Raw genomic sequence first — 22475 nt, forward strand, 5'->3', positions numbered from 1 at the left:
TGGAGAAAAATTAGTGTCCAGATGTGCAAAGCAGATAGAGACCTATCCACACAGACTCAAGGCTGCAAATGCTGTCAAAGGTGCATCTACTAAATACTGACTTGAAGTGGGTGAAATACTTATGCAATCAGCCATCTTGTGTTTTATATTTGTAATTAAGTTAGATAACTTTGTAGAGATCTGTTTTTATTTTGACACAGAAGGGTCTTTTTCTGTTGATCAGTGTCAAAATGCCAAATTAAATCCACTGTGATTCAATGTTGTAAAACAATAAAAATAAAAATTTCCAAAACATGGAATACTTTGTATAGGCACTGTATAATTAAATTAGTGCAAAAAGTGGACAAAAATAGTGAGATAGCACACATGGGTTCATTGCCCAATCAGAAATGTGATGGCTGAGGGGTAGAAGCTGTTCCTGAAACATTGAGTGTGTCTTCAGGCTCGTTGATGGTAGCAATGAGAAGAGGGCATGTCCAAGGTGGTGGGGGTCCTTAAGGATGGATGCTTTAGATAGGGAAATATGAGATTTTTGATTAGGTTAAAAGAAGGGCCTGTACTGTGCTGTACAACACTAAATTCAACAGCTTCAATAGCATGTCTTCTAGATAAATGACCATCAATCTATAATGTTAAATCTGTTTTCTCTCTGCAGCTGCTGCCAAATTTGCTGGGTATTTCGAGCATTTTTATTTTGCTCTTGGTGTCTACGTACTATAAAAATGACTTGTGTCGTCCTATAAAAAGGAAACTGACTGCCCAGTCTTAATGGCTTTGACTTATGTCCGTAACAACATGATAGATTCTGAACTGACAAAATAAGCTATTTAATTTAAGCAAACTACAGTATTACACAGATCAAAATGAAAAATCACAAACACAAAATACTCTGCAGATGCTGAGGTCAAAGCAACACGCACAACACGCTGGAGGAACTCAGCAGGTAGGGCAGCATCCATGGAAACAAGCAGTCAACGTTTTAGGCCGAGACCCTTCATCAGGACTGAAGATGGAGGAGGCAGGGGCCCTATAAAGAAGGTGGGGGGAGGGTGGGAAGGAGAAGGCAAGTAGGTGCCAGGTGAAAAACCAGTAAGGGGAAAGATCAAGGGGTGGGGGAGGGGAAGCAGGGAGGTGATAGGCAGGAAAGGTGAAGAAGGAATAGGGGAAAGCACAATGGATAGTAGAAGGAGGTGATAGGCAGCTGGAGGAGGGGGCAAAGTGAAACTGGAATGGGGGAAGAGAGGGGGAGGGAATTACCAGAAGTTGGAGAATTCAAGGTTCATGCCCAGGGGCTGGAGACTACCCAGACGGTATATGAGGTGTTGCTCCTCCAGCCTGAATTTGGCCTCATCATGGCAGTAGAGGAGGCCATGTATGGACATATCCAAATGGGAATGTGAAGCAGAGTTGAAGTGGGTGGCAACCGGAAGATCCTCTCTGTTGTCATGGACAGAGCGGAGGTGCACGACGAAGTGGTCCCCCAATCTGCATCCGGTCTCACAAGTGAAGTGTTGCCTCACTTGGAAGGACTGTTTGGGACCCTGAATAGTGGTGATAGAGGAGGTGTAGAGACAGGTGTAGCACTTACGCTTGCAGGGTTAAGTGCTGCGTGGGAGATCTGTGGGGAGGGACATGTGGACCAGGGAGTCGCGGAGGGAACGATCCCTGCAGAAAGCGGAGAGGGGTAGAAAGGGAAAGATGCGCTTAGTGGTGGGGTCCTATTGAAGGTGGCGGAAGTTGTGGAGGATAACGTGCTGGATCCAGAGGCTGGTGGGGGTGGTAGAGGACAAGGGGAACTCTGTCCCTGTTGTGGTGACGGGAGGGTGGGGTGAGGGCCGAAGTGTGGGAAATGGTGGCGATGCGGGTGAGGGCATCGTTGATGACGGCAGAAGGGAAACCACGATCCTTAAAGAAAGAGGACATTTGAGATGTCCTGGAATGGAAAGCCTCATCCTGGGAACAGATGCGGTGGAGACAGAGGAACTGGGAATAGGGAATAGCATTTTTGCTTGGGGCCGGGTGGGAAGAGGTATAGTCGAGGTAGTTATGAGAGTCAGTAGGCTTATTGAAGATGTCAGTGGACGGTCTGCCTCCAGAGATGGAGACTGAGAGATCGAGAAAGGGGAGAGAAGTGTCCGAGATGGACCAAGTGAATTTGAGGGCCTGGTGGAAGTTAGAAGCAGTCGATGAAATTGACGAGCTCAGCATGGGTGCAGAAAGCAGCACCAATGTAGTCGTCAGTGTAGCGAAGGAAAAGTCGGCAAGCAGTACCGGTACAGGTTTGGAGCATAGATTGTTCCACATAACCAATGAAGAGGCAGGCATAGCTGGGAGCCATGAGTACCCATAGCTACACCCTTGGTCTGAAGAAAGTTGGAAGAGCCAAAACATAAGTTATTAAGTGTGAGTAATAGTTCCGTCAACCGGAGGAGGGTGATGGTGGTGGTGGTGGTGGGGAACTGGTGAGGTCTATTCTCCAGAAAGTAGCGGAGGACAAAATCACAAATATTTACATAAACTGTGATATCAACTCTGGTTCCGTTGCTCAGGAATCAGATTTTATATTCGTTATTTACAAAAGCCTAGACCGCTATTGCACCGCAGTAATGAGGAAGTGTATCACTCAGCCTTTTCTCATTATCAAATGAAGTGAGTTGAAGTCTTGCCTCTCTGACGATGCGATTTGAGATGTTCAACGACAGAGGGAGAGAGAAATTATTGAACAGATGCATTGGTTCATTGCGTCCAGTGTCAGCCATCAAACTACCCATCTGTACTAATTAGGTAATAATGCCATTGTTTTTATTTTCTCCGCACTCCACACTCTACTCATACACCGGGGCAGGACGACTGCACTGACTGACCGAGCCCGCTCCGAGACCACAGGCCAGCGTTCGCTGAGGTGATGCCGGCTCTACAATCGCGAGATCTCGGCCGCGCTCCGCCCCTGACGCGTGTCGCGTGCCCCAGCGCTGCTCGGCCGGCGAAAGCAGCGGAGCTGTGAGGTTGCCGTGTGTCTCCGTCTCCCGGTTCGGGTTCTCGCCATGGAGGAGGGGAAGCAGGTGAAGAAAGCGAAGCTCAACAACGATCCGAACTGGGTGAGTGACCGGGCAGATTGGAAGGCGGATGTGAGTCGGATGGTGCTGTTAGTAAGGAGAAGGAGAAGGAGAAGGAGAGGAGGGAGCGAGTGGGTGGGTGGGGTAAAGGAAGAAGAGGGGAGAGTGGCGGGGCGAGGGTAGGGGAGGAGGGATTGGAAGTGAGAGAGAGCGAAGGGGGAAGGAAGACACAATCAGAAATCGTAAAATATGAATTAAACAGCAGGAAAATTATGACACCCAAACTAAACATGTTTGCACTGTGAAATGCTGAACGCAGCAGCTGTTGGCAATTGGCAAATTGATGCGTGGAATACTCAGAAATGATGCATCATCTGCTGGAGGGAGTTTAATTAACAATCCAGTCAATTAAAGATCTTTTTTTCAGAATTGAAAAGCTGAGAGAACAAGTACAGAAAAAGACGGGGGTTGGTGTGTGTGAAGACCTAGGTTTTCTCAGTATAGAATTTTTTCTTTACCTTCAAAGGAGGGAAATATTTTAGACAGTTGCCTACAAATGAATCACTCGACTCCTGTAAGAGCAGGTTTGAGAAGGAAATCGGATGGGCAAAAAGAAAGTATGAGATGGATTTGGCAGTCAGGTTAAAGATCATCCTGGCTCTGTTGGAGCCCGAAGGTATGGTGACGCTTGCAGGCTGTCCCCAGCACGGTTTTATGTGTGTTAGTCATTAATGCAAACACAGTTTAATAAACCTGAAGAGGTTTTTCGGTTATTTTAACAGTAAAAGGGTGACTAGGGAGAGGATAAGTCCTCTTAAAGACCATTAGGGCTTCCTATGTATGGAGCTCCAGGAGATGCCTGATATTTTAAATGTATATTTCTCCCTGGTGTTTACTAAGGAGAATATCATGGATACCAAAGAGCTGGGGGTAATAAGAAAGTTTCCATATCACTGGCATATGTTGTAAAATTTATTAACTTTATGGCAGCAGTACAATGAATACATGATAAATATAGAGGAAAAAATTGAATTATTTTAAGTATATATATGTCAGTGAAATAGCGAAGTTAAAAAAAGTAGTGCAAAATAAAAGTAGTGAGGTAGTGATATACTGCGTCCGGTGCTCCCGATGTGGCCTTCTATATATTGGTGAGATCCGACACAGACTGGGAGACCGTTTTGCTGAACATCTACGCTCTGTCCGCCAGAGAAAGCAGGATCTCCCAGTGGCCACACGTTTTAATTCCACATCCCATTCCCATTCTGACATGTCTATCCACGGCCTCCTCTACTGTAAAGATGAAGCCACACTCAGGTTGGAGGAACAACACCTTATATTCCGTCTGGGTAGCCTCCAACCTGATGGCATGAACATCGACTTCTCTAACTTCCGCTAATGCCCCACCTCCCCCTCGTACCCCATCTGTTATTTATTTATATACACACATTCTTTCTCTCACTCTCCTTTTTCTCCCTCTGTCCCTCTGACTATACCCCTTGCCCATCGTCTGGTTCTCCCCCCCCCTTGTCTTTCTCCCCGGACCTCCTGTCCCATGATCCTCTCGTATCCCCTTTGCCAATCACCTGTCCAGTTCTTGGCTCCATCCCTCCCCCTCCTGTCTTCTATCATTTTGGATCTCCCCCTCCCCTTCCCACTTTCAAATCTCTTACTAGCTCTTTCTTCAGTTAGTCCTGACGAAGGGTCTTGGCCTGAAACGTCGACTGTACCTCTTCCTGGAGATGCTGCCTGGCCTGCTGCGTCCACCAGCAACTTTGATGTGTGTTGTAGTGAAGCAGTATTCATGGGTTCAATGTCCTTTTAGGAATCGGATGGTAGGGTGGGTGAAGCTGTTCCTGAATTACTTGAGTGATCCTTTAGGCTTCAGTACCTCCTTCCCACCGGTAACAATGAGAAGAGGGCATGTCCTGGGTGGTCGGGGTCCTTAATAATTAGATTAGATTATGTTATGAGGACACTTAATCCTCGTTTATTGTCATTTCGAAATGCATGCATTAAAAAATGATACAATGTTCCTCCAGAAAGATATCACAGAAACACAAGACAAACCAAGGCTAAAACTGACAAAACCACATAATTATATAGTTACAACAGTGCAAAGCAATACCGTAATTTGATAAAGAGCAGACCATGGGCACGGTCAAAAAAAAAGTCTCAAGTCCCGATAGTCCCATCATCTCACGCAGACGGTAGAAGGGAGAAACTGTCCCTGCCATGAACCTCCAAGCGTTGCAAACTTTCTGATGCATTGAAAGCAGCTGACTCCGAGTCTGTCCAAAAACTTCAAGCCTCCGACCAGCCCTCTGACACCGAGCACTGAGCACTATCTCTGCCGAGTGCTTTGACCCCCCCCCCCCGGCTGCCGAGCAACAAGCAAAGCTGAGGACTCGGGGCCTTCCCCTCCGGAGATTCTGGATCACACAGTAGCAGCGGCAGCGAAACAGGCATTTCAGAAGTTTCACTAGATGTTCCTCCGTGCTCTCACATCTGTCTCCATCATCAAATTAGGATTCTGCACGGCACCCTACTTGACAGATAACAGATATCATTCACCAGAGTGGCCACTACAAGCTGCATCGTGCCGCCATCTTCTCTTCCCTCCAGCGCCACCATTTTCTCCTCCCTCCAACGCCACCTTTCCTAAGGCATCGTTCCTTGGGGATGTCTTGGATGAAACGGAGCCTGTAATCCATGATGGAGTAGACTAATCTTGCAAGTTTCAGCAACTTAGTTCAATCGTGTGCTGTCGCCTCTCCCCACCCCTCGTACCTGATTTAGCTCTTCACAGTACATTTGTGGAAGCTTTTGAGTGTTTTAGTTGACAAACCAAATCTCTTCATACACCTAATGGAAATATAACCACTGTCTTGCTTCCTTTATAGTTGCCTCAATATGTTGTGTCCAGGTTAGGTCCTCCAAGATATTGACACTCAGGAACTTGAAATTGTTCACTCTTTCCACTTCTGATCCCTCTACGAGGATTGGTTTGTGTTCCCGCATCTTGCCCTTGAAGTCCACAATCAGCTCTTTGGTCTTGCTGACGTTGAGTGCAAGGTTGTTGCTGTGACAACAGTCGAATAACTGATATACCTCGCTCCTGTATACCCTTTCACCACCGTCTGAAATTCTGCCAACAATGGATGAATTATCAGCAAACATATAAATGTCATTTGAGCTGTCCCTAGCCACACAGTCATGGGTGTAGAGAGAGTAGAGCAATGCAAATTACAAGGACAGCAGAGCAGGTTACAAGGAAGGAGGTATCTGCACCTTTTAAGTGCATTAAGGTGGATGTATCCCGGGGCCTGACCATGTGTATGCCTGAACCTTACAGGAGGCCAGGGAAAAATTGTAGATGCATTTGTAGAGATACTTGCTTTGTTGTCAACCACTGGTAAAGTTACAGAACACTGGAGGGCGGCCAATGTTGTTCCCTTGTTCAAGAAGATAACAAGGGCAGGCCAGTGAGCCTGACTTCATTTGTAGGGAAGCTGATGAAAGGAATTTAGAGGGATAAGATCTACCATCATTTAGATAGTCAAGGCCTGATCAGGAGTAGTCATCATGGTTTTGTGTGTGGAAAGTCATGTCAGTCAAGTCTTTCAGAGCTTTTTGAAGAAGTAACTACAGGACTTTAGTGGGGCCCTTTACAAGGTCCTGTGTAGCAGACTGATCAGTAAGGTTAGGTTGTATGGGATTCAGGGGAGCTAGAGAGGTGGATTCTGAATTCACTCGATGGTCTGAGGCATAGGGTGAAGGCTGAAAGGTATTCGTCCTTCTGGAGGCCTGTGAGTAGTGCAGTTCTCCATGGGATGGCGTTGGGGACTCTGTTTTCACTATTTATGTAAATGATTTGGATGTGAATATCATGGCACAAGTTAACAAGTTTGCTGATGAAATTAAATTAGGGAGATGAAGGAGGTTACAGTGAATTGCAAAGAGATCTTGATCAGTTCGGGAGATAGGCTGAGGAATGGCAAATGGATTTCAGCTTGGATAAGTTTCAGGTGATGCACTTTGGACCATTACCCTAGTGAATGGCATGGCACTGACAACTGTTGTGGAGTGAGTGCAGATGCTGCCTGGGCTAGGGAGCTTGAGCTATAGGGAGAGGTTGGCCACTTGGATCATTATTCCTTAGACCCTAGAAATACAAGAGTGGCCTTATTTATAACCATATAACAATTACAGCACGGAAACAGGCCATCTCAGCCCTTCTAGTCCGTGCCGAGCGCTTACTCTCACCTAGTCCCATCTACCTGCACTCAGTCCATAACTCTCCATTCCTTTCCTGCCCATATGGTTATCGAATTTTACTTTAAATAACAACATTGAACCTGCCTCAACCACTTCTACTGGAAGCTCATTCCACACAGCTACCACTCTCTGAGTAAAGAAGTTCCCCCTCATGTTACCCCTAAACTTTTGCCCTTTAACTCTCAACTTACATCCTCTTGTTTGAATCTCCCCTACTCTCAATGGAAAAAGCCTATCCACGTCAACTCTATCTATCCCCCTCATAATTTTAAATACCTCTATCAAATCCCCCCTCAACCTTCTACGCTCCAAAGAATAAAGACCCAACTTGTTCAACTTTTCTCTGTAACTTAGGTGATGAAACCCAGGTAACATTCTAGTAAATCTCCTCTGCACTCTCTCTGTTTTGTTGACATCCTTCCTATAATTCAGTGACCAGAACTGTACACAATACTCCAAATTTGGCCTTACCAATGCCTTGTACAATTTCAATATTACCATAAGACATAAGACAAAGGAGCAGAAGTCGGCCATTTGGCCCATCGAGTCTGCTGCGCTATTTTATCATGAGCTGATCCACTCTTCCATTTAGTCCCACTCCCCCGCCTTCTCACCATAACCTTTGATGCCCTGGCTACTCAGATACCTATCAATCTTTGCCTTGGCCAATGACTTGGCCTCCACTGCCACCCGTGGCAAAAAATTCCATAGATTCATCACCCTCTCGCTAAAAAAATTTCTTCACATCTCTGTTCTGAATGGGCGCCCTTCAATCCTTAAGTTATGCCCTCTCGTACTAGACTCCCCCATCATGGGAAACAACTTTGCCACATCCACTCTGTCCATGCCTTTCAACATTTGAAATGTTTCTGAGGTCTCCCCTCATTCTTCTAAACTCCAAGGAATACAGTCCAAGAGTGGACAAATGTTCCTCATATGTTAACCCTCTCATTCCCGGAATCATTCTAGTGAATCTTCTCTGTACCCTCTCCAACGTCAGCACATCATTTCTTAAATAAGGAGACCAAAACTGCCCACAGTTCTCCAAGTGAGGTCTCACCAGTGCCTTATAGAGCCTCAGCATCACATCCCTGCTCCTATACTCTATTCCTCTAGAAATGAATGCCAACATTGTATTTGCCGCCTTCACCATTGACTCAACCTGGAAGTTAATCTTAAGGGTACATCCCAACTCCTATACTCAGTGCTCTGATTTATCAATTTATCCACCACTTACGTCAAACTCACAGGCTGATAATTGCTAGGTTTACTCTTAGAACCCTTTTTAAACAATGGAACAACCTGAGCAATACGCCAATCCTCTGGCACCATCCCCGTTTCTAGTGACATTTGAAATATTACTGTCAGAGCCCCTTCGTCAAAGCTTTCTTCAGCACCCTATCCACGTGAGATTCCACCTTCAGGGAACTGTGCACCATTATTCCTAAATCCCTCTGTTCTAAAGCATTCTTCAATGCCATACTATTTACCATGTATGTCCTATTTTGATTAGTCCTACCAAAATGTAGCACCTCATATTTATCAGCATTAAACTCCCATCTGCCATCTTTCAGCTCACTCTTCTAACTGGCCTAAATCTTTCTGCAAGCTTTGAAAACCTACTTCATTATCCATAACTCCACCTATCTTAGTTTCATCTGCATACGTACTAATCCAACTTACCACCTCATCATCCAGATCATTAATGTATATGACAAACAAAATTGGACCCAGTACGGATCCCTGAGGCACACCACTAGTCACCGGACTCCAATCTGACAAACAGTTATCCACCACTACTCTCTGGCGTCTCCCATCCAGCCACTGCTGAATTCATTTTACTACTTCAATATTAATACCTAACGATTAAACCTTCTTAACTAACCTTCCGTGTGGAACCTTGTCAAAAGCCTTACTGAAGTCCATATAGACAACGTCCACTTGCTTTACCTTCATCAACATTCCTAGTAACCTCTTCAAAAAATTCAATAAAATTTGTCAAACATGACCTTCCACGCACAAATCCATGTTGACTGTTCGTAATCAGAACCTGTCTATCCAGATAATTATATATACCATCTCTAAGAATACTTTCCATCAATTTATCCACCACTGACGTCAAACTCACAGGCCGATAATTGCTAGTTTTACTCTTAGAACCCTTTTTAAACAATGGAACAACCTGAGCAATACGCTAATCCTCCGGCACCATCCCCGTTTCTAATGACATTTGAAATATTACTGTCAGAGCCCCTGCTATTTCCACACTAATTTCCCTCAAGGTCCTAGGGAATATCCTGTAAGGACCTGGAGACCTATCCACTTTTATATATAAAAGTGCCAGTAATCTTCTTTAATCATCATAGTTTCCATAACTTCATTACCTGTTTCCCTTACCTTACACAATTCAATATCCTTCTCCTAAGAAAAGAAATTGTTCAGAATCTCCCCCATCTCTTTTGGCTTCACACACAGCTGTCCACTCTGTTTCCCTAAGGGACCAATTTTATCCCTCACTATCCTTTTGCTATTAATATAACTGTAGAAACCCTTTGGATTTATTTTCACCTTACTTGCTAAAGCAACCTCATATCTTCTTTTAGCTTTTCTAATTTCTTTCTTAAGATACTTTTTACATTCTTTATATTCCTCAAGCACCTCATTTACTCCATGCTGCCTATATTTATTGTAGATATCTCTATTTTTCTGAACCAAGTTTCCAATATCCCTTGAAAACCATGGCTGTCTCAAACTTTTAACCTCTCCTTTCATCCTAACAGGAACATAAAGATTCTGTACCCTCAAAATTTCACCTTTAAATGACCTCCATTTCTCTATTGCATCCTTCCCATAAAACAAATTTTCCCTATCCACTCCTTCCAAATCCTTTCGTATCTTCTCAAAGTTAGCCTTTCTCCAATCAAAAATCTCAACCCTGGGTCCAGACCTATCCTTCTCCATAATTATATTGAAACTAATGGCATTGTGATCACTGGACCCGAAGTGCTCCCCAACACAAACCTCCGTCACCTGACCTATCTCATTCCCTAAGAGGAGGTCCAACACTGCCCCTTCTCTGGTTGGTACCTCTATGTATTGCTGCAAAAAACTATCCTGCACACATTGTACAAACTCCAAACCATTTAGCCTTTTACAGCAACACACATCAAAGTTGCTGGTGAACGCAGCAGGCCAGGCAGCATCTGTAGGAAGAGGTGCAGTCGACGTTTCAGGCCGAGACCCTTCGTCCGACGCTAACTGCACCTCTTCCTACAGATGCTGCCTGGCCTGCTGCGTTCACCAGCAACTTTGATGTGTGTTGCTTGAATTTCCAGCATCTGCAGAATTCCTGTTGTTAGCCCTTTTACAGTATGGGTTTCCCAGTCTATGTGTGGAAAATTAAAATCTCCCACAATCACAACCTTGTGCTTACTACAAATATCTGCTATCTCCTTACGAATTTGCTCCTCCAATTCTCGCTCGCCATTTGGTGGTCTATAATAGACCCCTAGAAGTGTTACTACACCTTTCCTGTTCCTCAATTCCACCCAAATAGCCTCCCTAGCTGAGCCCTCTAATCTATCTTGCCAGAGCACTGCTGTAATATTTTCTCTGACAAGCAATGCAACACCTCTCCTTCTTGTCCCCCTGACTGTATCACACCTGAAGCAATGAAATCCAGGAATATTTAGTTGCTAATCACACCTCCTCCTGTAACCATGTTTCACTAATAGCTGCCACATCATACTTCCAGGTATCAATCCATGCTTTAAGCTCATCCACCTTTCTTATAATGCTCCTAGCATTAAAATAAATGCATTTAAGAAATTTTCCACCTCTTACTCTCTGTTTATCACTAACGGTGCAAACAACTTTACTATCTCCTTTTTCTTCCTTCTCCCCTACATTTGTTCCTACACTTTGGTTCCTCTCCCCCCTCGTATCTAGTTTAAATCCACTGGATCCTCTCTAGCAAACCTACCTGCAAGAATATTTGTCCCCCTCCAGTTCAGATGTAGACCGTCCCGCTGGAACAGTTCCCACCTTTCCTAGAAAACTGCCCAATTATCTATAAATCTGAAGCCCTCCCTCCTGCACCATGTCTTCAGCCACGTGTTGATCTGCGCTATCTTGCTATTTCTAAACCCGCCTGCACGTGGCACTGATAGCAATCCTGAGATTGCTATCCTGGAGGTCCTGTCCTTTAACTTGGCGCCTAACTCCCTAAACTCGCCTTTCAGGACCTCCTCACTCTTCCTACCCATGTCATTGGTCCCTACATGGACCACGACATCCTCCCTCTTGAGAATACCGAGAACTCGATCCGAGATGTCGTGGACCTTGGCATCAGGGAGGCAACAGACCATCCGGGATTCTCGATCTCTTCCACAGAACCTCTTATCTGTCCCCCAACTATCGAATCCCCTGTCACTACTGCTCTCCTCTTTTCTCTCCTTCCCTTCTGAGCTGAGGGTCCTGTCTCGGTGCCAGAGATGTTACCACTGCAACTTGTCTCTGGTATTTATTGAGATACAGCGCAGAATAGGCACTTCCGGCCCTTTGTGCCATGTCACCCAGTAGTCCCAGATTTAACCCTAGCCTAATCACGAGATAATTTACAATGACCAATTAACCTGCCAACCGGTACATCTTTGGACTGTGGGAGGAAATTGGAGAACCCAGTGGAAACCGACGCAGTTGCGGGGAAAACGTACAAACTCCTTACAGGCAGTGGCGGGAATTGAACCTGTGTCACTGATATTGTAAAGTGTTTCGCTAATCGCTATCTTAGAGAATTTTCTGAGATCATGAGGGGTATGGGTAAAGTGGGCAGTCATAGGGGAGTCCAAAGCAGATATTACAGGGGAGCAATTTAAAAGAAACCTTTAATGAGGGTATTGAGTAGCTGGAATCAGTTGCTATAGGAAGTCGTCGTGGATACTTTAAAGGCATTTGGATAGGTACATGGAGGGGAAGGGCTTGCAGGGTTACAGTCCAAACAGAGGTAACTGGGACTAGCAGGGAGGATGCTGTGGTCAGCTTTCTCCAGTTGGGCTGAAGCTTTATAACTGTATGATTCTATGCAGTAGAGTACAGGGGAGTACACACAGTGTAAGGTAGCTGGGACCTAGAGAAAGTGGAAACAGCAAGTGTTGGAACAATAGAAGCAGAACTTGAGAAACATGCAGGTGTTGAAAGTACACATTAAATGGGCAAAGATAAAGAAAATGATTTAATACTTGCATGTGAATGATCTCGCATTAGAACTGGTCAGTCCTGACACACAAAAAAAGCTGGTTATTTGATACAGGAAAAGGAGGCGCAGTTATCTTGTATCTAAGTCATTGTCTGAAAGAGAAATCGTGATCAGAGGGGTAGAACAAAGGCAAAGCAGAATAGAAAAAGAATGAAATGCTGATGGGCACTGTTACGTACCCCGTAACTGGGTTGCCAAACCAGCAGAAATGGATCACTCAGTTGGAGTCTGGAGTACTAGAACTAAGAAAGTTTTATTAAAGAAACAAGCAACACAGTAATCGAAAGGATAATAAATGCAACAGTTCAACAATGGTAACCACACATGTGCACAGAATTAAGATAACAGCATCAATCAAGCTCTATCGTTGTCTAGGGGTAAATGACCAAATTTCAAAATGACTCAAAGTTCAGTTCGCAGTAATCGTTGCCATGGCGATGGACAACGTGGGGGAAGAGACAGAGAGAACAGGAACAACTGATCATTCAGAACACTGCTTCACTCACAGACCAGCGAGATGGCTCACAGACCAGCGAGATGGCTCACAAACAGCTTTTGGGCGGGTCCTTGGTGATGTCACCTGAGGTCACCGACTGTGACCCCTCCTCCAGATGCGGTCGATCCTCTGCAGTGAACCCGGCACCCAGGCAAGGGCGGACACACACCGGGTTCCCGCTGATCGTACCTTTCCACCCTTGTCGTTGTCTGATACTTCTCACCCACTCGTGAGAGGCGCACCGCTTCCAGGGTCTCGTTACCTCGGGTGGCGTGTGTCCCTGTCTTAGCGAACCTGTCCCTTTTTATCCCCCTGCTGGGGTATCGCCTGTCCATCACTTCAAACAGTTCAGGGTTCAAAGGGGGGAGCCGCTCCAGACAGCTCTCTCTCTCCCACGTCCCTTCATTACACATCTCCAGACGCTGCTCCATTGTTCCTTATCTCTCCTTCCCCTGAGGGCAGGTGGCAGACCAACTGCTGATGCCACTGATGCTAGCCCAGGCCAGCAAACATCTTAATTTTATGTGTATTCTCGTAACAGCATAAAAGAGAGAAAGCTGCAGAGATTCAGAGGCAGGAAGGAATAACATCATAACAGAAGAAGATGGAAATGAGTAAGAAAGAACCAAGAATTTAGGTAAAAGAGATGATGTAAGAGAAATAGAGCAAATGAGAGCCATGAGAGTTGGTATTTTAAGATGGGTATAAAAGTGAGCCTGACAATATTGAATGCAGGGCAGTTCAGAAACATTTGCTATGATATTGAGGCTCATAATTTGCTCCATTTCTAATTCAGAACAGACTGGAGATACTTGCAAGGCAGGTGGCGTCTGTGGAGGAGTTGGAACTTTTGAGGTCGATAACCCTTCTGAAACCTAATGTTTAAAGCAGAGAAACAAGAACAAGAGAAACAAGGTCATTGGGACCAAGTAATCCATTGTACATAATCAGTCTATTTAGAGGAGAGGGAAGTATTTTAGGGCCATTGAAGAGGTAAACTAAACTGCCCAGCCCAAATGAAAATGCACTAAAGGTGTGTGGTATGCCTTGCATAAAATGGAAAATTCTCTGTAAATTTGTTTTGTTTTAATTCTAATCTGCTTTGTTGCCAGGAGAACCAGTATTAGTAGGAAGGTATAATTACTACAGCAAATTTACACACAATTTGCAATATACACTTCTCAATAATAATGTATATCCAGTAGGGTTTGAACATGGTCTGCATACCCTTGTTATTTCTTCATTCACCCAAGCTTGCTTTCAGTATTGGTTTTTTTATTGCTAGTAGTGGACAGAAATCATTTTTGTATGAAAATTAATCATTCTTAATAACTCAGTTTAAGAATTTCTGACAAATTTTAATAAAACAAATGTTCTTGTGGGATCTAAATTTTTAAATTAATTTCAATTTCTATTTAAACATGGGATTTAACTTAAAAGGCACTTGAGAAAGTGGGTAGGAAAGGTATTTAGATTGTGATTGATTGTAATGTATTAGACAAATGTGACGAGCTTAAAAGGGTGTCTTGGTCAGTAGGGCTATTTGGGACCAAGGGCCTGTTTCTGTGCTGTATGACTGTAGACATTTCCATTTTCTAGGAATAGTATATTCCAGTGGAGATAACTTCATTCGCTCATCACTGAACTGTTCCCACAACCTATGGACTCTCACTTTCAAGGACTCATCTCATGTTCTTTATAGTCATAGTCATACTTTATTGATCCCGGGAGAAATTGGTTTTTGTTACAGTTGAACCATAAATAATAAATAGTAATAGAAATAGTGATAGTAATATTACTATTAGTAAATAGTAATAGTCATAGAAATAATAAATAGTAATAGAAAATAGTAATAAGTAGTTACATAGTAACACATAAATTATGCCAGTAAATTATGAACTAAGTCCAGGACCAGCCTATCAGCTCAAGGTGTCTAACACTCCAAGGGAGGAGTTGTAAAGTTTGATGGCCACAGGCAGGAATGACTTCCTATGACGCTCTATGCTGCATCTCGGAGGAATGATTCTCTGGCTGAATGTACTCCTGTGCCTACCCAGTACATTATGTAGTGGATGGGAGACATTGTCCAAGATGGCATGCAACTTAGACAGCATCCTCTTTTCAGACACCACCGTGAGAGAGTCCAGTTCCATCCCCACAACATCACTGGCCTTACAAATGAGTTTGTTGATTCTGTTGATGTTTGCTACCCTCAGCCTGCTGCCCCAGCACACAACAGCAAACATGATAGCACTGGCCACCACAGACTTGTAGAACAATATCGATTATTTATTTATTATTATTTATTTTTTCTTTTGTGGTTGCACAGTTGTCTTTTGCACATTGGTTGTTTGCCCTGTTTGGTACAGTCTTTCATGGACTCTATTGTGGTTCTTGGGTTTGCTGAGTATGCCTGCAAGAAAACAAATCTCAGTGTTGCATATGGTGACGTATGTACTTCAATAAATTTACTTTCAACTTCTGAGTTTTTAAACTTTTCCATTTGTTTTATTGCAATCTGTTGCAATATTAAAGGGAGAGAATGAACACTTCCATGGCTCTCAGACCAAAGCTTGCAGCTTGAAAATTGCCATGTAAGTAGCTTTCTCATGCACCTGCCTTAAAACTATCCCTGTGAAGTGAAAACCAGTAAAGACTCACAGAGCAGCGCAACCCAGAATTCTTTCAAAATGTATTAAAACAAGCATACCATGAAAATAATAAAAAATGTAAGCATTATAAGTAATGTGGCATGAAATGTCACATGAAATTACAGACGTTAAAAGATTAATCACTATTGACCACTACTAATACATATTTGCCTTTGTTTCACACATCCTTGTCTCTGCATAGGTGAGGAATTCCTTTTTTTGCAGCTTTTTTTGCACAAGCTATTCTTTAAAATATATTTAACTGTGAATTTGGGCAGAACACATATTATCAGGCACTTGAGGTGAATTACACATGTGTCTTCAGCTTCCTTTTAGTTGATATTGTTTTCCCAGATTCAACTTTTTTATATAATCTAGAAATCACATGTGACTATTGATATAGTCATCTGTTTTGCTTGTGGCATCTTCTTCTTGTTCGTTGTTGTGGGACTACCATGAACTGTCTTGTAGTATAATGTTTAACCAACGATTAACTCAGCAAAGATGCCTGTTTGGGAGGACAGGGTGAAGCAACAAGTTGAGTTTGTTTGCATTTTAAAAGAGCATTAATAAGGTTTTTTTTTCCTCTGAAGTTTTACTGGAAAAGATGATCAAAGCATTTTGTTTGGGGATGGAAATGTATTATAGTCTGAGCTTTCAAAAATTTTGTAAGTGCTTACTGAGGATGGACCTGTCTACACCAGAGCCATTTTGTTATTTGTAAAATGATTCATAACTTTATTACATGGGAAGGATCGAGGAGAAAATCTTGGGATTGTATAAATAAATTCTCCAGTTTTATTTTCAATTTTCAACCCACCTGAAATGTTCAGTTTCCTTTGGCATATTGGAATAGGAATGTTTGTCCATTTTAGTTTGCCATGAGTTTACCACTCTTGCTGAAGGTGTCTAACTGCACCCAAATTCAGCAAAAAGTTTGCAAGCTGACTAGTTGCAAGTAAGCACTAAGATCAATTTTGAGACCCTAAACCACTCATGGACACCAGCCAGCTTTTACGATCCCACCAAAGCTTCAAATATTATGGAATTAAGCACAAAGTTGTTTATTCACATTTCTGCAGGTGCCTGGCACCTGATTAATGGGCTGTCAGCAACAACAGCAGGAAAGGACACGAGGGATTCACAGATTTTTGGTAGCCCTATGTTAAAAATAATATCTTGGGTATTTACAAGATTCCATTGGGAGCTAAGAGCGTAATAAGTCTCCAACTGAGTGATGCTTTGGTGAACTATTTCTATGTGAATCTCAATAGAGTTTGTGAATTTAATTTTAGTTTACTGAAGTTACAAAACTGAAGATGCAGGTTTGTTTTGTATAGTAGTCATTTCTTTGGCCTGAGTCTTCACTGCAGAGGACCTATGCACATTCTTTTCAAATTCTTCCTCCCACTGATTAACAGTGCTTTCATCAGTTCAACTTATGCTACACAGTTGCATTGGCAACATTCCACAGATCTTGATTATTCATAGTGAATGTAGAATTTATTCCATCTCCACCCCACAAACTTGCATCAGCAAGTTACGCATATATTGCAGAATTATTGAATGGGTGACTATCATTCATGTAGTCTTTCAATATAAATAGGAACGACAGGGAGTCGTGTCTCAAACCATATTTGCATCATGAAGGTTGCTAATCCTTTTGCAGCGGGATCAATCGAAGTTAGAGATTATTCCCCACTCACTATTGTTCTCTTGTTTTATCATTGGTTTCCCTTGGCAACTTTAATGTAGTGAAGTTTCCTTCCCCCCCCCCCCATGTAAATTGTAATTTTTTTGGCTTGTTGCTCTAAGTAACAGATTGAACAGTCCAGAGACAGAATTTTGTGAATTTTGCCACTTCCATGCGGACATCTTGATAGCTGCACTGATGTAGTGGTCATTGCAAACTTTCAACTTTAACTTAGAAAAAGGTATTAATTGTTGTTTCAAGATAATTTCTTGGAAATAAAACCCAAGGACTGCCTAAAACCAAGAACTCCCTGAAGAACTTATTCGAGATAACTTTGAAGGACAATATTGAATTGAGTTTATTGAATTTATTTAAATCTTACAACCATCCCTCAACGAGGGAGTAAAAATCTTTGTGTTATGTCTCTGTTGCAATGTACAGACATGAATTTAAAAGTCTAATGGCTTGTAGAAGGAAGCTGACCTGAGCCTGTTGATCCTGGCTTTAATGCTGCGGGCCCGTTTGCCAGATGGAAGCAGCTGAACAGTTTATGGCTGGGGTGACTGGTGTCCCTGATGATCTTCCAGGCCACCTTTCTGTGCCTTCTGCTATATATGTCCTCAGTGGAGGGAAGTTCACATCCACGGATGCGCTGAGCTGTCTGTACCACTCACTGCAGTGCCCAGCAATCGAGGTTGGTGTGGTTCCCATACCAGGCGGTGATATGGCCAGTCAGGATACTCTCAATGATTCTCCTGTAGAAATCTTGAGGACTTGGGTGCCCTTGCCAAAGTTCTTCAGTCAACTGAGGTGGAAGAGACGCTATTGTTTTTTTTTGGCCACAAAGCCAGTGTGTACGGTCCAGGTGAGATCATTGATGATATGTATACTAAGTAACTTGAAACAACTCACCCTCTCAACTGCAAGACCCATTGATAGTGATTGGGGTGAGCCTGTCTCCGTTCCTCCTGTAATCCACAATCAGCTCTTCTGTTTTTTGGGCATTGAGGGAGAGGTTGTTATCATGGCACCACTGTATCCTCTCCTCTGTAGGCTGTCTTGTCACCACTAGAAATAAGGCGGATCAACATCGTGTCATCTGGATTTTGATCAGGTTGGAGCTGTGTGTGGCAGCATAGTTGTGAGGGCAAAATATTTAGAATTCAAAAGGCAATATTGAATCTGGAGGCTGAATCATGTCATATGCAGGTGAAATAAAATTGTATAGACAGAACTTATCATACAAGCAGGCCACTGTGACCACAATGTCTTGAAGCATATTTAAGCTCTTGGAACCTCCAATTTTAATTCAGATTTTTCCTGCTCTATCTAATTATATCAAAATAACATTCAATTTTTTTCTCCCTTAACTTCCTCATTAATGATCTGTGCTCTTTGCCTTGACTGTTCCATAAGGTAGCAAGTTCTGCATTCTAGGCACTCTTTAGAGAAGTTGTCTCTAGATTCTTATATAGATATTTTATTTATGGACCTTCATTGGTCACATAGCTATAAATGCAATGTTGTGTTATTCTTTTTCTCTCCTCATGAAGTAACTTGTAATTGCACTGTATTTGCCATTCACTCCTCATTGACATGTCTTACAGGGTAAACAGAGGGCAACCAATGTGACCTTCCAAGCTCACCATGTTAGCAGGAACAAGCGTGGACAAGTTGTAGGAACCAGAGGTGGCTTTCGTGGGTGTACTGTCTGGCTTACAGGTAATGTTCCTTGTTCTGTTTTTAAATGTTCCCTTAAACTCTCCTGTGTTGCCCACCTCCTCCTGGTATAGCACTCAATGCAGTGAAGAATCTGTGAATTTTTCTTGCTACTCTCCTACTGACACCCTAACTAAGCTTCAACTTGCTTAACTGTTTATCTCAACTGAAGGGAAGGGTCGAAGTCGCAGTCCTGTTAATTCATGTTGCGTTATTTTTTTCTTGTGTACCATTTTCAGTACTACTGGAATATTGTCACATCTGTGAGTTCACAGCTCCAGTGATCTGGGTTTGATCCTGATCACTGTTGTGATGTGCTTGGAATTAACACTGTCTTCCTTAGATTGTGTAGTTTTCTCTGGTTTCCCTTCTAGAACTCCAAGACAATGAATAGCAGGAGAATCAGGGTGGAGTTGGTGTTAATGTTGGTTATAGTGAAATAAGTGTGGAAATGGGACTGATAGTAAAACTCTGAGAACTGACATAGACTTGATCAGCTGAATGGCCTCCTTTTATTTTATAGATAAGAATTCTGGAAAAAATGAATTATTTGACTCTTGATTTGTTGCTAGTACTGTGTTCTTCTCTGCAAGGGATATGGTAGAATTGTGGCTTTATTACAATATTAGTAATCCAGGGATGTGGCAATACAGTTCGTCACTCAGATCATTTTGAGCCTGTCAGTATTAAGTACCATCCCTGAAGCGTCTTCCTTTTTCCCTGCTACGTGATCATACGCTTTAAATCTATTGAGCTACAGAACCAAGAATTCCCCATTTCCTATGTTCCCTGCTATGATGAGCAGATTTTGAATGGATAATTGAAGGCTTTTGACAGCTCCTTACTGTAAAAGATACAGTTGCAAGAAAAGTTTGGTGGACAAACACAACAGACAAACTAATAACACACAAGCAATTGTTCTTTTCATGTCTTTTTGAACATTGTTTAATCATTCGTATTCCAGGCTAGAAAAAGTTTTACTTCCTTTAGCAGCAATAACCTCCACCAAACTTTTCCTGAAGCTGCTGATCAGACTAGGACAATAGTGAGGAGGAAATTTAGACTATTCCTCCATACAAAACTGTTTCAGTTTAGCAATACAGGTGACCCCGCTTTTCAAACATTCGCTTTATGAAACCTCACTGTTACGAAAGACCTACATTAGTACCCTGTTTGCGCTTTAAGAAGGTGTTTTCACTGTTCCAAAAAAAAAGCAGCGTGTGGGGAAAATCAGCGCGTGATAAAAGGCAGCTTGCGCCACGAGCAGCCGCTTTCCCCCGGATTCGGAACTGCATTCTCGTCGGCATTGCTTAAACACGTGCCTGTGAGCAGCCGTTTGCAAGATGAGTTCTAAGGTATTGGAAAAGCCTAAAAGAGCTCGTAAGGGTGTTACACTTAGTGTAAAACTAGACATAATTAAGCATTTTGATCGTGGTGAACAAAGTAAGGACTAGGTGAGTTTGGCTTGTGGAAGCTGACGAACATGATGTTGAAGAGGTTTTGGCATCCCATGACCAAGAACTGATAGATGAAGAGCTGATGCAATTGGAAGAGGAAAGGATAACAATTGAAACTGAATACAGTAGCGAACGGACCGAAAGTGAAGTCGTCCCGAAACTGAACGTGAAGCAACTGCGTGAGATTTTCGCTGCAATGATAAAGTACGGCTTTAATTTTGAAAAGGTATGTAGGTTTAGGGGATATTTGCAGGATGGTTTGAGTCCTTACAAAGAACTGTATGATAGAAAAATGCGCGAGGCTCAGCAGTCAAGCAAGTCTTCCGCATCAGCCACAGCAGACGACGAACCTTGACCTTCGACATCGAGGCAGGCAGTCATAGGAGAAGATGAGCTGCCTGCTCTAATGAAAACAGACGACGAGATGACACCCCAGTGTCCCACCAGCCCACGATTCGCGGAGAATGCAGCGGTAGCCGGGAGGCACACAGCACATCTTTAAGAAAAAAGCCGAAATAAACATGCTAATTAATTAGGTGCCGCCCAACATGTAATTAATTAGCATGTTTATATATTCTTTTTTCTTAAAGATGTGCTGTGTGCCTCCCGGCTACCGCTGCACCCCTGCATGCTTTGTGGTTCGGTATTAGTCGGTGGCCTGGAGGGTGGGGGCCACTGCACCACCCAACCTGCGACGACTCAGCCTAACACACCACCATCGCTGAACCAATTCTGGTTCCACTGTACATACATTATTCCTACTTTATATAGGCTGTGTATTTTTACCCTGGGCCTCCTGTCCTATGATCCTCTCATATCCCCTTTGCTAATCACCTGTTCAGCTGTTGGCTCCATCCCTCCCCCTCCTGTCTTCTATCATTTTGGATCTCCCCCTCCCCCTCCCACTTTCAAATTTCTTACTAACTCTTCCTTCAGTTAGTCCTGACGAAGGAACTCGGCCTGAAATGTGGACTGTACCTCTTCCTAGAGATGCTGCCTGGCCTGCTGCGTTCACCAGCAACTTTGATGTGTGTTGTGTGTATTTTTACATGTTATTTGGTATGATTTGGCAGCTTCATAGCTTAAAGGTTACTGGAGAGCACTTGCGCCGTGTTTTTGCCAACAGCGCTTGCACGAGATTTTTGCTACGGATAACAGTGCAGTAATGATTGTGGAAAAATATTTCTATTTTATATAGGCTGTGTATTTATATCATTCCTGCTTTTACTATATGTTACTGTTATTTTAGGTTTTATGTGTTATTTGGCATGATTTGGTAGGTTATTCTTGGGTCTGCGAACGCTCACAAATTTTCCCATATAAATAAATAGTAATTGCTTCTTCGCTTTACGACATTTCGGCTTACGGACCATTTCATAGGAACGCTCTACCTTCCGATGGCAGGGGAAACCTGTATTTCTGGGATACCTTCTTCAGGTCATGCCACAGCATCTCAATTGGGTTAAGGTCTGAACTCTGACTTTGCCATTCCAAAACATAAGTTTTCTTCTTTTTAAAACCATTCTTCTGTTGATTTACTCTTGTCTTTTGGATCATCCAACTTCTATTAAGCTTCAGATGATGGACTGCTACCCTGACATTCTGCTGTAAAATGTCTTGATAAGATATTGAAATCATTGTTCCCTCAATGGTTGCGAGTTGTCCAGGCCCTGAGGCAACTAAGCAACCCCAAACCATGATGCTCCTTCCACTATGCTTCACAGTTGGAATGAGGTTTTGGTGTTGGTGTGCAGTGTCCTTTTTCCTCCAAACAGAGCAATGTCCGTTTCTGTCAAAAAAGTTTAACTTTTGTCTCATCTATCCACAGAACATTGTCCCAGAATGTTGTAGAACATCCAGGTGGTCTT

At 43.1% G+C, this 22475-nt stretch overlaps 1 protein-coding gene across 1 annotated transcript in view; it reads left to right on the forward strand.

The window, feature by feature from the left end:
- The first annotated feature begins 2940 nt into the window (after positions 1 to 2940).
- papss1 (3'-phosphoadenosine 5'-phosphosulfate synthase 1) overlaps positions 2941 to 22475 on the forward strand; it is a 76971-nt gene continuing 57436 nt past the window's right edge. The window contains exons 1-2 of the mRNA XM_063046810.1: positions 2941 to 3098; positions 19039 to 19153. Of these exons, the coding sequence (XP_062902880.1) occupies positions 3045 to 3098; positions 19039 to 19153 (169 nt within the window). The 5' untranslated portion in view covers positions 2941 to 3044. The remainder of the gene's footprint in view (positions 3099 to 19038; positions 19154 to 22475) is intronic.

Source organism: Mobula hypostoma, chromosome 4 (genome assembly GCF_963921235.1).
Source record: "Mobula hypostoma chromosome 4, sMobHyp1.1, whole genome shotgun sequence".
In the NCBI taxonomy this organism is placed as follows: Eukaryota; Metazoa; Chordata; class Chondrichthyes; order Myliobatiformes; family Myliobatidae; genus Mobula; species Mobula hypostoma.